Source organism: Cygnus atratus, chromosome 1, assembly GCF_013377495.2.
Source record: "Cygnus atratus isolate AKBS03 ecotype Queensland, Australia chromosome 1, CAtr_DNAZoo_HiC_assembly, whole genome shotgun sequence".
Lineage (NCBI taxonomy): Eukaryota > Metazoa > Chordata > Aves > Anseriformes > Anatidae > Cygnus > Cygnus atratus.
The window spans coordinates 15938796-15953035 of record NC_066362.1 but is presented as its reverse complement, the minus strand read 5'-3'; the positions used below and the strand labels follow the sequence as shown (position 1 = coordinate 15953035).

General features: G+C 40.9%; 1 protein-coding gene across 1 annotated transcript in view; it reads right to left on the bottom strand.

Moving 5' to 3' along the window:
* Positions 1-948: 948 nt before the first annotated feature.
* KIF21A (kinesin family member 21A) overlaps positions 949-14240 on the bottom strand; it is a 91199-nt gene continuing 77907 nt past the window's right edge. The window contains exons 31-36 of the mRNA XM_050716817.1: positions 12321-12501; positions 11819-11983; positions 11014-11131; positions 8216-8386; positions 2961-3160; positions 949-2122 (exon numbers count right to left, since the gene is read on the bottom strand). Of these exons, the coding sequence (XP_050572774.1) occupies positions 2029-2122; positions 2961-3160; positions 8216-8386; positions 11014-11131; positions 11819-11983; positions 12321-12501 (929 nt within the window). The 3' untranslated portion in view covers positions 949-2028. The remainder of the gene's footprint in view (positions 2123-2960; positions 3161-8215; positions 8387-11013; positions 11132-11818; positions 11984-12320; positions 12502-14240) is intronic.

The window sequence follows — 14240 nt, the reverse complement described above, 5'->3', positions numbered from 1 at the left end:
GCCATATGGTCTCTTAAGGCAGAACAGCCTGACAGCAAGTAGTAGTCTCTTATGTTTGTAAGGACTTTTTTTTGCAGTTGAAAAACACAATATTCATGTGAATCTTACGCAGTAACAAGCTACCTAGGGTTCCCAGATGACAGCCCTTAGTGTTAAGCTCCGAAGCCACAGGTCATCGAGCTGCTGGCATCATTTGTGCCTCGGCAGAGGGTGGCCTTCACCACGCTGGCCAGGGCACCCCGCAGCAGGCAGGCACAGCCTCTCGCAGGTAAACCCACTCTCCCTTTGCTCCAAGTAGTGATGTGGTCCCAAATCATGTTGCGTACACATGTACCCTTTAAACACCCTGAAAGCATGATAGATAAACTGTAGCGATACCAATTAGTGCATATTTTAACTCCTAACCTGTACGTTGCCTAACAATGCACATAATTTCTGATTTCTGCAGAAACTTGAGCTAAATCAGACTTCAACTCACAAGCAGCATGCATTTTCATCTGCTTTCAAGCTGAGCTGAGGAGGAAATAATTTCTCGAAGATAAGTAAGAAGCATCAGGGCTTTTCTTTGCTTGACACTGTATGTAACAAGGTAAGAGATGTGATCTCTTGAGAACAGGAGCCATCTGCTGTGTTTCTGCTAGTACGAGGGAATCCTACTAGGGTTCCTAAGTACTATGAAAGCAGAAATAATGCCTAACTAGCAGACAGAAGTGGGGTACCAGAACAACCTATGGGCTGCATTACTCAGCAAGCAATTCTACTGCACTATGTAAAATTGTGTGTTTTACACCTGGGGCCTTTGCAAGTGAATTCTTACCAAGGAACTATGACAAAAAAAAAGTCAAAGAGAAATAGTTCGCATTCACATCTTTATTTGTTACCTATATAAGCTATAATTTACAGTTCTATATTTTTTTGGGGAAAAAACAAACAAACAACAACAAAAAAAAATCAAAAAAACTCAACATCCAAGCACTGTATCTGAATCTACATAAAATTTTAAAATTTGCAGAATTTACAAATTAATATTCAGAGCAGTTGGCTAAATTATACATCCTCCCTCAATATCCACACTCTAAGAGCTTTAAAAGTCATACAGGCACATGATATTTTCTTTACACAACCATCTATTTACACAGCTTTTTCCAATACACGTGGTTCAGTTCTCAAAGTAACTGCCAAGGCTTGCAAAACAGTGTATTTAAAATACATTTAGCAGCATATAAAATTAGATAAAAAGGAAAAAACATTTTTGCTTTAAAAAAAAGAAAATGAGATGATAGAAACAAATCCATAAGAAAAATAGATTAAGATATATTTCTGTTATGACATTACAAACACCTAGTCATTACAGAACATAGGCAAAACACTAATAAAACATACCAAGTTATGAGCGTTTTAGTTCTAAGTCCTGAGCACAGAGTATACATAGCTGCACAACTTTGGTCAACGAGGATTATATGCTAACATTAACACAGATCATATAGCATTTGCTGTTAGCGGGACACAGTCATATCAGAAGGATCTGTCACTAACAGCTTTCTGCCATCTTTTATTCTCTCCACTTCCCTAACAACAGTGTAAGTGACCCTTAAAATCCTGAAACGTCTGTCATAATCAAACGCTTATTAATAGGAAATCATCACTCCCGTGCTACCCTAAAAACGCAACACAGCTGACCGTAATTGTGAGTGAAATACAGCAGAACACTTTTCTTTTGAATATATTCCCAGTTATAATTTTGAGATGGTCATTAGAGAAGACTGGTTTCCAGTTAAACTGCAAGTGTTACTTATGCACACAAACTCAGCCATTATATATAGACATATGTACGTGATTCACTGACATACAAGAATGCTACCTTTTTTTCTTAAATACAGTACGTGTTTTAAGGACAGCAGGTCTGGTAGAAGAGTTCACTCTTATTTTTCAGTTCATTCCAGTCATCACCATTTACTTAACAGGCATGCATCAAACTGCATAGAGTGCACCTCAAATCCATCAATATATTTATTTTTGCCCACCATCTCAGTTACTGGCAAGATCTTCACTTGCATCTCCTGTATCTGAGATCTGTCCATCTATCACATTTCGAGCTTTCCAGATCCTCACAGTTCGGTCACTGAAAAACAAAACCAAATCAAAACCGTATTAGAGTTACATAATTAATATGGATAATTTGGGAAGGGGAAAAAACTTTTTTTTTTTTTTTTTTTTTTAAATTCGGGTGCTTTATTCAGAAAGGTACCGTTGTATAAATAAGATTTCCATAATAGATATGCAAGGGTCTCCAAGAGAATTTGAAACCTATGATATACCACACAACTAACAGAATAAGGTGCTTTTCTTAATCAAGTCACCTCAGGTTTCAAGTACTGAATATGCTCACTTTTACTGAGGAATCAAATATTCAAATCAAGGTGTTTCAAGGATAGTAGGACTGTCTTTTAATCTTGCAAAGCTCCTGCTAGCACTTAAGAAAGAAAGCAGGTACCATGGCTTTTAGAAAAATTCCTACAGGTCAGGAGTTAGCCCTAGCAATAATAGCCTAACTGAAGAGGCAAGTTGCTAAAATTCTCACTATTGCCTAATTCTCCCCATCATCCTGCCCATTAGTGGTCTTCAAACCGTTTTGATCGTGTACCCCTTCACTCAAAACTTTTTGAGCAGGCACCTCCAATATATGTGTTTTTATTCATTTTTAAGTTATAAACATGCACTACTGAAGTTCAAGTATTTTCTTCCTCTATCCCAATGGATCATCTTGTGCATTCCTTGCAGTGCACACACCCCACTTCAGAGACCACTGCCGTAGGTTATTGGCATTCAGGGGCATGGACCAGGTTTTCCCATGTCTGCTATGAAGTGATTTACACAACTGAAGATCTCCCAAATGCATTTGCATGGGCAGAACTATAGCAGAAGCTAGAGTAAAAGGCTTATAAAGAAGAAAAACTCACTCTGCTGCTGTGAAAATCTGGCTGGAGTTGGTGCAGATTGCATTTATAGGACTGTCATGTCCTTTCATCTCCCCAGTCGGAGCGAAGGTGTCCACATTCCAGAGCTTGAGGGTGCCTCCTCTGCAGCCGCTGAGCAGAACCGGAGCACCGGGCACCAGACCGAGAGCACACACCCAGTCTTTATGAGCATTAGGAACTTGCTGAAAGACAGAAAGCAGGCAAATCTCACGGGGATGAAAGAAATACAGATGAATGAGCACAGAAGTAGAAATAATAATAAATAAATAAATAGCAACAACAAAAAAACAACCCTGAGTTCAAAGCCCAACTCCCATCCTGCAGTCCATTAGCTATAGCACTCTGGACACATCCCAGCCCTGTGGCTTCTTCTTCAGAACAAGGAGGGTGCTTCCTTCCATGAGGCTACATCTACACTACAAGTCATCTAGGGTTTGTTTCTCTTTGATAAATAGTGCTACAGAACAAGGAGAGAAACCAATATGCACAACTGCCATGATGTGGAACAGAAATTAATTTAGGATAATGCTAATTTAGGATAACGCTAAATCTGCATATGTTCAAATGCATATTTGAACGCATATTTGAACATATGGTCTCAGTGTATTTTTGAAATTTGTCTGTAGAAGTTATAAAACACAAAAGAAAATAATCCCAAACACTGCTCAAAAAATACACCAGGGAAACAGAACTATGGTTCTATATTTGCTTTCCTCCTTTCTTCTTTTCCCACTACGCATCATAAATTGATTTGGTGATATATCACTTAAAAAAGATACATTAGCTCTTTATTGAGGAAGGACACTAGCATTTCACTGTTGATTCCAAAAGCAAAATGCTGTGCAGACTGGCTGAGAACAACATCCATTTGATACAAACACCAGGGAAATAACAGTTCAAGTTTACTGTCTTTTAAGGGAACCAGGGCTGGCTCTTCTCCAGGTCAGCTTTGTAGAAACTCTTTTGTTTTGCTGCCTTCCTCATATTATGGAGCACATACAGCTTTCTAGGACCTTTCTACAGCTTTCTATTGGAGTTTATCTACAATATACACTACTTGGGATGTATAGCACCAAGTAAAGTAGATGATCTCCAAATTCTTTCAAATAGCACGTTTGTTGAATGATTTTCACCAAAAAGGTTTTCCAAACCAGGACCTGATGAAATATTAACGTTTATACTTTAAAGCAGCTTCAGCTCTATTTCAGGCTTTTTTCCTCATGTAGAACAGTCGTGTCGAGGAACGTCAAAGGGTACTGACGAAACCTGTGGTATTTAGACTCTTCTGCTACATTACCATGTACGTGATCAAGTCAAAATTATACCTACACTTACTGAAAAAATAACTAAGTTCTAGATGTAACGTCTGCAGGACCACAGAGTAGCTGAGGTTGGCAGGGATCTCTGGAGATCATCCAGTCCAATCCCCTGCTCAAAGCAGGGTCAGCCAGAGCAGGCTGATCAGAGCCATGTACTGGTTTTGAGGAACTCCAGGGATGGAGACTCCACAACCTCTTTGGGCAACTGGTTCCAGTGTTCAATCACCTTTGCAGGGGAGAACAAACAAGCAAACAAAAAACTCTCGTTTTCTTTCTTAAATATTTCCTGTATTTCAGTTTGTGTCTACTGCCCCCTGTCCTTCTCTGCCCCTTGTTCTTCTACAGGGTATCACTGAGCAGAATCTGGCTCTGTTTTCTTTTCTCCCTCCTATCAGGTACTTATATATACTGACAACCCACCAGAGCCCTCTCTTCTCCAGTCTGAATAGGCCCAGCTCTCTTGGTGCTTCCTCATGAGGGAGGCTCCTGTCCCTCAATCCTCTTCCTACTCTTTCAGCAGGAAGCTCAAATGCAGGTCTTCGTTGAACCTGCTCCAGTATGTCTACGTCTCTCTCGTACTGGGGAGTCCAGCAGAGGGGAAGGATCCCTTCCCCTCAGCCCTCTTCCTAACACAGTCCAGGAGGCTCTTGGCCTTTGCTGCAAGTCTACTTTCCAGCTGGCTGGCCCCCAGCCTGTGCTACTGATGTTTGGAGTTATTCCTTAGGAGATGTAGGACTTGGCATCTCCCTCTGCTGAACCTCATGAAGTTCCTCTCTGCCAGCCTGTCGAGGTTCCTCTGCAGGGTAGCACAACCATCTCCTCTATCAACCACTCCTTGTGGTTTTGTACCATCTGTAAATGTCCTGAGAGTACATTCTGCCACGCTGTCCAGGTCATCAATAAGAATGTTAAAGAGCACATAGTATTGACCCCTGGGGTGCACCGCTAGTGACCTGACTTCGTGCTGCTGATTACAATCGTTTCAGCCCAGTAGTTCAGCAGTTTCTAATTCGCCTCACAGTGCACTTCTGTAGTCCATACTTCATCAGTTCGTGAATTAGCATGTTATTGCAAACAGTATAAAAAACCTTGCTAAAGTCTGGATAAACAACTTGAGATTCCCTCCTCATCCACCAAGACGGTCATTTCATCATAGAAGGCCTCAGCCTGGTTGAATTCATGAATCCATGCTGACTACTTCCAGTCACCTTCTTGTCCTTGATACGTTTGGCAGTGGTTTCCAGGATTACTTGCTCTATCACCTTCCCAGGTACTGAGCTGAGACTGACCAGCCTGTAGTCCCCCAGATCCTCCTTCTTGCCTATCTTGGAGATAGGCGTGATATTTGCTTTCTCTCAGTCCTCAGGAAGCTCCCACACTGCCATGACCTTTCAAGGATAATCAGCAGTGGCCTCACAATGACATCAGCCAGATGCCTCCACGTGGTCCCATCAATTTCTCCAGTCTGTTTTAAACATTTCCTAACCTGACTCTCCTCCTCCAAAGGTACCCTCACTCGGGACTCACCCACTTGTCTCAAGGACGTGGGGCTCCTGACGGCAAGCCTTACCAGTAAACACTGGGACAAAGAAGGCATGGAGTACCTTGGCCTTTTCTATGTGCTCTGTCAGATCACCTGCCTCATTCAGCACAGGGTCCACATCTTCCCCAGCCTTCCTCTTGCTGCTGATACCACTGGGGAAAACCTTGTTGCCTTTAGTGTCCTTTGCTAGACTCAGCTCCAGGTTGGCTTTGGCTTTCCTAACTCCAACCCTGCATATTTAGACAGTATTGACGTTCTTCCTGAGTTACCTACTCTTGCTTCCATCTCTTGCCTATTAACGTTTGAGTTTAGTCAAGAGCTCCTTCTGTATCCATGCAGGCCTCCTTTCAACTTTGCTTCACTTTCTGCATGTCAGGATGGAACACTCTTGAGCCTGGAAGTCCTTGAAAAATCAAACCATTCTCCTGGGCCCCTCCTTTCTCCAGGACCATATCCCAAGGGATTCTTCCAGACAGGTCCCTAAACAGGCCAAAATCTGCTCTCTTGAAGTCCAAGGTTGTGATTCTTCTACTCATCTTGTTTCCTCCTCTGTGCTATCATCTCATATACTTCAATTACCTCAAGAGCATATATCCTTCCCTATTTATCTTATATTTTTTATTTATTTTTTAAATCCCTATTAAAGACATAGAAGGTTTATTTCTTTCTTCCACATACTTGGGAACTCTGCAAGAATGTAGACTACAAGTAAAGGAAAGTAATTATTTCCCAGTACTTAGCAGGTGGGAGGCCACCTCTGGACTACTAGGTCCAATCTGGGACCTCCCAGCATATGAGGGGTATTGATAAACTGAAGCAAGTCCAGTTGTCCCCAGGAAAACATTTGGGGGCTGGAGAACAAGGAGATGAAAAGGGAAATCAGAGTGTGGAGCCTGGAAAAAAAGAAGGCTGAAAAGAAATCTAATTGCTATCTTCTACTACCCAAAACAGGAAATCCAGTGAGAAAAAGCCAGATGTTTTTCAAGTGCGCACAGCAAAGAAAGCTGCAACAAACCAAATTCTGACTGGGTACAAGGAAAAAAAAGAATTCATACAGGAGTAGTTAAGGAGCGCAGTAGGTCACCCAAAGCAAACTGCAATCTGTGATCTTGGAGACTTTTCAAAACTCAGCTGGGCAATGCCTCTCTACTCATCATTGGCGAGGCCACACTGTGCTCAGCTCTGGGACCCTTTTTCTGGGAAAAGTCTAATGTAGGGCCACCAACATGATGTAGGGACTGAAGAACCTCTCCTTTGAGAGGCTGAGAGAAGAACTGAGGCTGTTCAGCCTGGAGAGAAGGCTCAGGAGGCTCCATCTGAAGTACACAAATACCTGAAGGGAGGGTGCAAAGAAGATGGAGCCAGACTCTTTTCAGCGGTGCCCAGGAACAGGGCAAGAGGCAATGGGCACAACCTGGAACACAGGAGGCTCCATCTGAACACCAGGAGCACTTCTGTGCTGTGCAGGTGACTGAGCACTGGCACAGGCTGCCCAGAGAGGCTGTGGGGCCTCCTCCTTGGAGACCTTCAGAAGCTGCCTGGACATGGGCCTGGGCAGCCTGCTCTGGGTGTCCCTGCTTGGGCAGGGGTTGGAGCAGCTGGCCTCCAGAGGGCCCTGCCAGCCTCAGCCGCTCTGTGATTCTGTAACCAGACCTAACTTCAAAGTTTGCCTTGCTTGCAGTAGCAGGTTGCATTACATGACCTTCAGTGGACACTTTCACCTTGAAACGTAGCCTCCAGTGGCCACTTTCGCCCTGAATTACCTCATGGTGAGCAAAAACAGACGTTTTCTAACAGCTAGCAGAGATTATTTTATGTGTATTACAGGTCTTATAGAATGCTTATGTTACATAATGTGAACGGCAGTCTAAGGAGGAAACTTTTTAGAAAAAGACTGGGGGGAGGAAGAGAGATTCTAAACCCCTTTCTACAAAAAGATACTCTGTAGCCTGACCTAAAGCACTGTTTGTCATTAATGAGTTCTTAATCCAAAATTTACTATCTTGTCAGTGATATAAGAATGTTGTTACCCAATGGTTCAATTCACAGAGAAGAAGGGAAGTGCTGCTTTCATTCCAAGCAAAACAAAACAAAAACAAACACAACAACAATAAAAACACATACTCAAAACTAAAATGAAGTGTAACCACTTCATCAGGATTTCCTGACACTACCCAGACTGAAGAGAAAAGCAAGTGCATTCCTAGTATAAAGATAGGTACATTACTGATTTCCTTCTCACTCAGTGCTGTGCCTTCCATTTTAGAAACATTAGTAACTAAGTGAATAGTCATCATCTAAACCTGAAAATTTACACGACCTGAAAAGAGTTCTAAAGCATGACTGTCACATTAGCCACATTATTTTTACATTACCTGAAGAAGGTCTTTCTGAGCCAAATCCCATTTCTTAATTCCATTGTCTCTGGATCCACTAAAAAGGTTGTCTCCCATAATAGCAAGTGCTTCAATGCCATCATAGTGAGGAGGTTCAAAATTGTGTGTAGGACTCACGCTTCCAAGAGCCCCTTCAGTTACATCAAACATCTAAAATAAAATAAATTATCAAATATGGTAACCCAAATTATCTGCTATCTAACAAGCTTGGAGACACGCAGTGAGTAACTTAAAGGGAAAAACTTGGAAAGGTCTCTAAAGTCTTATTACAGTCCAATGTATTATGATGTATATTAGAGAGAAATTATCTAGTAGAACCACCTCTTTCTTCTCTTCTGCCTTTTGCCTGATGCAGGAATGCTGTGCTGACGTAGAGAAGACTGCTCTGGGAAACTGTGCTCCTAATTAGTTATGAAACACATAGTATCTTCATAAGAAGGAGCCTATCTATAACATGTCTTTGGCTAGAGAAACAACACTCATGAGCTGTGTATAGGAAACATGGTTCAAACAGGAAGAAGCACAGAGACAGCTGAAGAAATATATTTTTCTGGACAAGGTGTTTTGGCAAGGGATTCACACCATTATGTACTCTTAGTTTCCAGGGGCTAGACACACCTCTCTCCTTGTCTGTGCTTCAAGAATGGAGTCGTAAAACAAATTGTTAAAATGGTGTCATTTAAAGAGTTTAAGCCATAACCAGCCCATCAGCTATTTGTCTCTAAAGCAATAGTGTTAAGCAATCCTGTTTCATTTTGCATTGCAGCAAGACACAACTCACTCAGTTAAACTAAGCTGAGGAGGAACAGATGAGCTGTAACTTTTAAAAACCACTACCTGTTTCACAAGCAAATGTCAGACTTCATTCCCTAATATTAGATCTTCATCGACTTCTCAAAATTAATAAGCTTGGCAGTAAGAAAGGGACAGCTTGGCAATATGAAAGAAAACCTTAACTGAGTTAAAGGTATTTTAGAAATTACAGCATTCAATACACACACAACAGTTCCAATTGTAACAAAAATGTCCAGTGATACCACCAGAAGAATTAGGCACTTAGACTGAGATGACTAACATTCCAGGCTCAGAATATAACACCGTAGTTTTCTGTGGAGGGAGAGCAGCATGCTGTGACCAGATCTACGACATCCAGTCCATCTACCTGTGTGCAGAAGGACTGAGAAATCCCAAACCATGGCACTGACCATCAACGTACAGATCATTTGTAGTGTCTGAAGTGACTTGACTGTCCTGGAGGTATTTACCTTGCAGAACACCCACTGCTGTACACGCAGCCAAAATATCCATGGATATTCTAGTAGTGTAAGTCAAGAAGCAGGCAGCCTCATAAGAATTTAGGTAGCTTGTTCACAGCAAGGGAGCACACAAGGATAGCAGAACACAACAGATAAACTGCTCTGACCATTGACAGATAAGTTTTCCCAAAACCCTCCCACCCCCTGGCTTGTCACAGGAGTTGGCTGTGTGACAAACTTACATTACATGATTGCATCCTGTTGGCCCACTGATGTCCTCCACTCAGTACTGTGCCAGGATGGTAGCTCCTAACTAACCCAATATTCTGAGCCATATAGAGAAGTAATTCTTAGAGTCTCTCTGTGTCACCCTGTTCCCTAAGAATCCTCTGACCTATAACCATAGGGACATCCCGATAGGACTGAAATCCACAGGCCAAGCCATCAAGTTACGTACCTACCTCCCAGCCTGTCTTCTGAGGCTAGCCCACCACACAGCCAAGAGTCCAAGAATTGCAGGGTAGGAACAGCAAAAAGAGAAAGCTTATAGCTCAGAGAGAAAGCTCGCTCAGGTTCTGGCTCCCTGCTGCACTCCCAGCTGTGTTTATACACTTTCTCTAGTGTAAGAGAAGTATGGGCAAATCCAGCAGGCAACACCAGAATGAAGGATAACCCTCCGCAACAAGCTAGGGTCTCTTCCTCATAAAATTTATGGCTTCACAATTCACATGTTCTTTGCAGTGTGGGACGTAGCTTTATGGGGACAATGATGTATAGCTCCCATGTTCTCAAAAACATACCCTGGTGGTTTGGGCACATTCCTGAGAAACTGGAGATTGTAGATTCAAATACACTCTGGCTGTGGTAGGAAAAAAGAAAAAAAAGCAAGAGCCAGAAACAAAAAAACTGACTCCCTACCCCTGAGTGAATTAATCACAATGACAAGAAGTAGAAAAGTGCCATAACCTCACTATGCTTAAACACAACTCAGCATAATCAAAGTGTGTGCTAACGAAAAACCCAGAGGATTGGACAGTTGGACTGAGATGCAGAGGCCTTTCTCTTCAACCCCACTTTATAAATGGGGTAACATGTAAGCAAGAGCCTGGGCTAGACCCCAAGCTCTTTACTGTGGAGAGCATACAGAGCACCTCTGCCAAGGCAAGTAGGTCAGGACTCCAAAAGAGAGGCACTCATTGAAGTAACATTTAGCCTGTGAAAGTATCTAAACAGCAGGTGTAATGAATCTTCCTCCAAGACTTCGCACACCTGAAGTCCACCTTACTAAGAACGAAGAAAAAGTTTAACTACAGGCAACCTGATTCACATTGTTTTCAAAATTGTTCTATCATGAGATTAAAAAATGATGCTTATTAAGACTGAATGCTATTGATAATCTGATAGAATAATTTCTACCTTGGTTATCAGATTTCAGATACGGAGATGCGAGTCACTCCTGCTGAAGCCTGCATCCCATACTGATGTGAAGATTTAAAATAAACAGACAAACTTGTGGTTTACCTTTATATAGTGATCCTTTGAACCAGTGACAATAAGATCTTGTCCATTGGAAATTCGATCCACAGTAAGGCACATAACAGGACCCAGGTGACCAGTTAGCTTTCCTGTAGACTGAAATCTTCAAGAATAAGAAAAGAAATGAATGAGGATTTATTTTTATTTTTCCATGTATCCAACATAAGCTATAACAGTTTCTGCCAGGATGGATCTTCTTCTTTCCTCCTATGTCTGCACTAGTCCTCCACTGGTTTACTTACTCTGTTCCTCATATCCATGCATAAATGTGAAACGGAAATAAAAGTTTCTATTTAGGTTTAAAAAAAAAAAACAAACAACAAAACAAACAAACAAAAACTTAAAAACAGACTCCTTAGATTATTCCCTGTATTTTGAGTGCCCTCTTTAGGTGCAGGTTCTGTTTGGAAAAAAATGCTATCTAGTAATTACCATAGCCACACATTATATTGCATTACATCAGTCAGTAATCATAATCTCATCTGCAATTACCAGTCAAGAGTCATGCATCTGTCACCTTACTCTTCAGCACGTGTCTTAAACACAGAACCTTGTTTTTTTTCCCCTATCATTTTTACTGAAACAACTCACCATAACCTTAACAACCAAGGAAATCAAGATCAATTCCATTATCTCTGTAACAACCATAGCACAGATTAGCTGATCCATATCTTGACAATATTTTACCCAGAATATGGATATTATCATGAACAGGAAACACCTCATTGACTTTGTTACACATGCACATGTAACCACCTAAGGAAGATTCTCTTCTCCTGATGTTCAGTACCTTTTCAGGTCCCACATTCTCACTGAGTTTCCAGCAGCTGCATAGAGGAAAGTGCCGGTTGGATTTAGTGCAATCTGATTGATCTGGTTCTCTCCAGCCGGGATAGTAACTGTTCTGTTAGTACTTCCTGAACACACATCACCAGGCATTGCCTGGCCCGAAGACCTGAGCGAATGGAGGGAGAAGAAAAATAAATAAATAGAACAACTACGTTATGTTCTCTTTACTTTATACATTGTTTAAAATAACCCCTATTTACCTGAGCAAAAAGGCTATAAAGCCAATAATGAATACCAAAGACCTGATAAAACACTGTAAGCATGTACGCAAATTGTTTCATGTTTTCATATATTACCAATGCCCCACACTGACCTACCTTGAACATGTTAAAAAAAAAGTCTCCAGGCCCAACAGTGTATTTGAACTACAATATTGAATTAAATCTAATTTTAAAGTTAAAGATTCATTCAAGCTCTTGGTATTCAAGGTTTAATATACTTACGTCAATGTCCGAACACACTTAGCAGAATCTCTGATGTCCCACACCTTGATATAGGACGTTGAGACTGTGAAGACCAGACTAGTGTAGTTGCAGTATTTTATAGAAACAACATTATTTGGATGCCCCCCCAGAGACATAATCTCTTGTCCAGTTACCAGATTCCAGACTTTACAAGTTCGGTCTAAATAAAGACAAGCAAAAACAAAAACAAAAGGTGGGGATTAAAACAGAAAACTTCTATTTTTCCAAAGCTCAATAATCTAAAAAAAAATCCATACATTCAGTTGTATTCACAGATATCCCTCCCTTTTGGCAGGCACTGCATAAAAATCGCTAAACAAAATTGGTCTTTAAGAGTACACATGGGCATCATCTACCAACACCAAAATTAAGCAGGGTGAATCATTAAATGTCATGTTCAAGATGTGCATGTTAGCGCTCAGAACATTTTAAAACAATAAAATCCCATCCCAAGGAAAGTGAGTAAAGATAAAGAAAGTTTGGAGGTTGCGAGGTTTGGATGATGACAGATGAAGAGAAGAACCCAATTTTACACTCAAGAATTCTCTTCATCAAGATCATAGTTCAGGAGAGAATGCGAGCCTCAGGATGATGGAGGATTGACTGCCACAACAAACACAAAGTCAAGAAGCAATTCAAACTATTCAGTGCTTTAAGAGCATATGAAAATTCCAGCATAAGTGCTTTAGTCATAGTTTTCATTCAGTAGCAATCCAATTTAAATACTGCAAACTTTTGTGTACTAAAATCCCAAATGCATTGAAGTTTTCAAGAATTTTGCAGCACAAATGGAGTCCACACAGGATACTCTCCTTGTTGCACCATGCCATAGTCATCCTCTATATTTTAGAAATAGATTTTTACTGGAGTAAATACTGGGAGCACAAAGAGCTAACTTCAGGTGTCAGCAGTTGTTAGGATAGCATGAAGAAGGTAAGCATACCAAGAACTGGTCAGTTGCTTTAAAAATCTCAACTGTTAAGACCAAAGCCCAACATCCACAACGCACCCGAGAGCTAATTATCATTCCTGAATTGGCACTGGCTGTTACTGTTATATGCTGTCAATAAGCTACAGCTTTCTGCTTCAGCACCAGATTCCAGAATATTTAGCCTTATTTAATTAAACAGCTGTATACACTCTTCTACTCTTGAGTAGAAGTGCACTTTGTGAAGTTTTCCCCTCCAAAATACATACATTCCCCTCCAAAATACATACAGAAAATATTCCTCTGTAAGTATGGGAGGCTAGCATATGACAAATGAGCATATGACAAAAAAGAGCAAATATTTACATCTGCAAGCATTCCTATGTTCCAAGGAAAAAAAAAAAAAAGAGAAAAAAATGATATGCAAAATAAATTAAAAAATTAAAGCCTTTTTTCCCCACATAGGCACTGAATTTGAAACCTCAATACAGATCAATTCAGCAGCATTTGCAGAAGCTATAAATACATCCTCTTATTGCACTTGTATACAGTTGCACAAATGCTGAAATGTTGGCTAAAAATTAATAAGACCAAAAATTTGCCAATTCACTCTATCAGTGTGCCTTGGTATTTTTAATAGACAGGTAGGGGAATAGCCACAGAAACCACACCTGAATGTTAGCAGTGGAAGACCTACAGCTGAGGGTGCTATCTCTGTGTCAATGCAGGAATAAATAAAGATGCCCTGAAATTTCAGAATGGACGCGTTACGTGTACTAGTGAAAAGGAGAGTCTCCCTGTCAGTAGGCATTAACTTCTTCCCAGCCACCACTCTAATTCACCTGAGCTTTAATACCTTCAAGGAAAATTCACAGATTATCACATAGGCTCTATTTGAGAGAACTTCCAAAGTTTCACGCATTACTAAGAACTTAGCGAGTCCTTTATTATAACTGCCTTATATGAAAAGA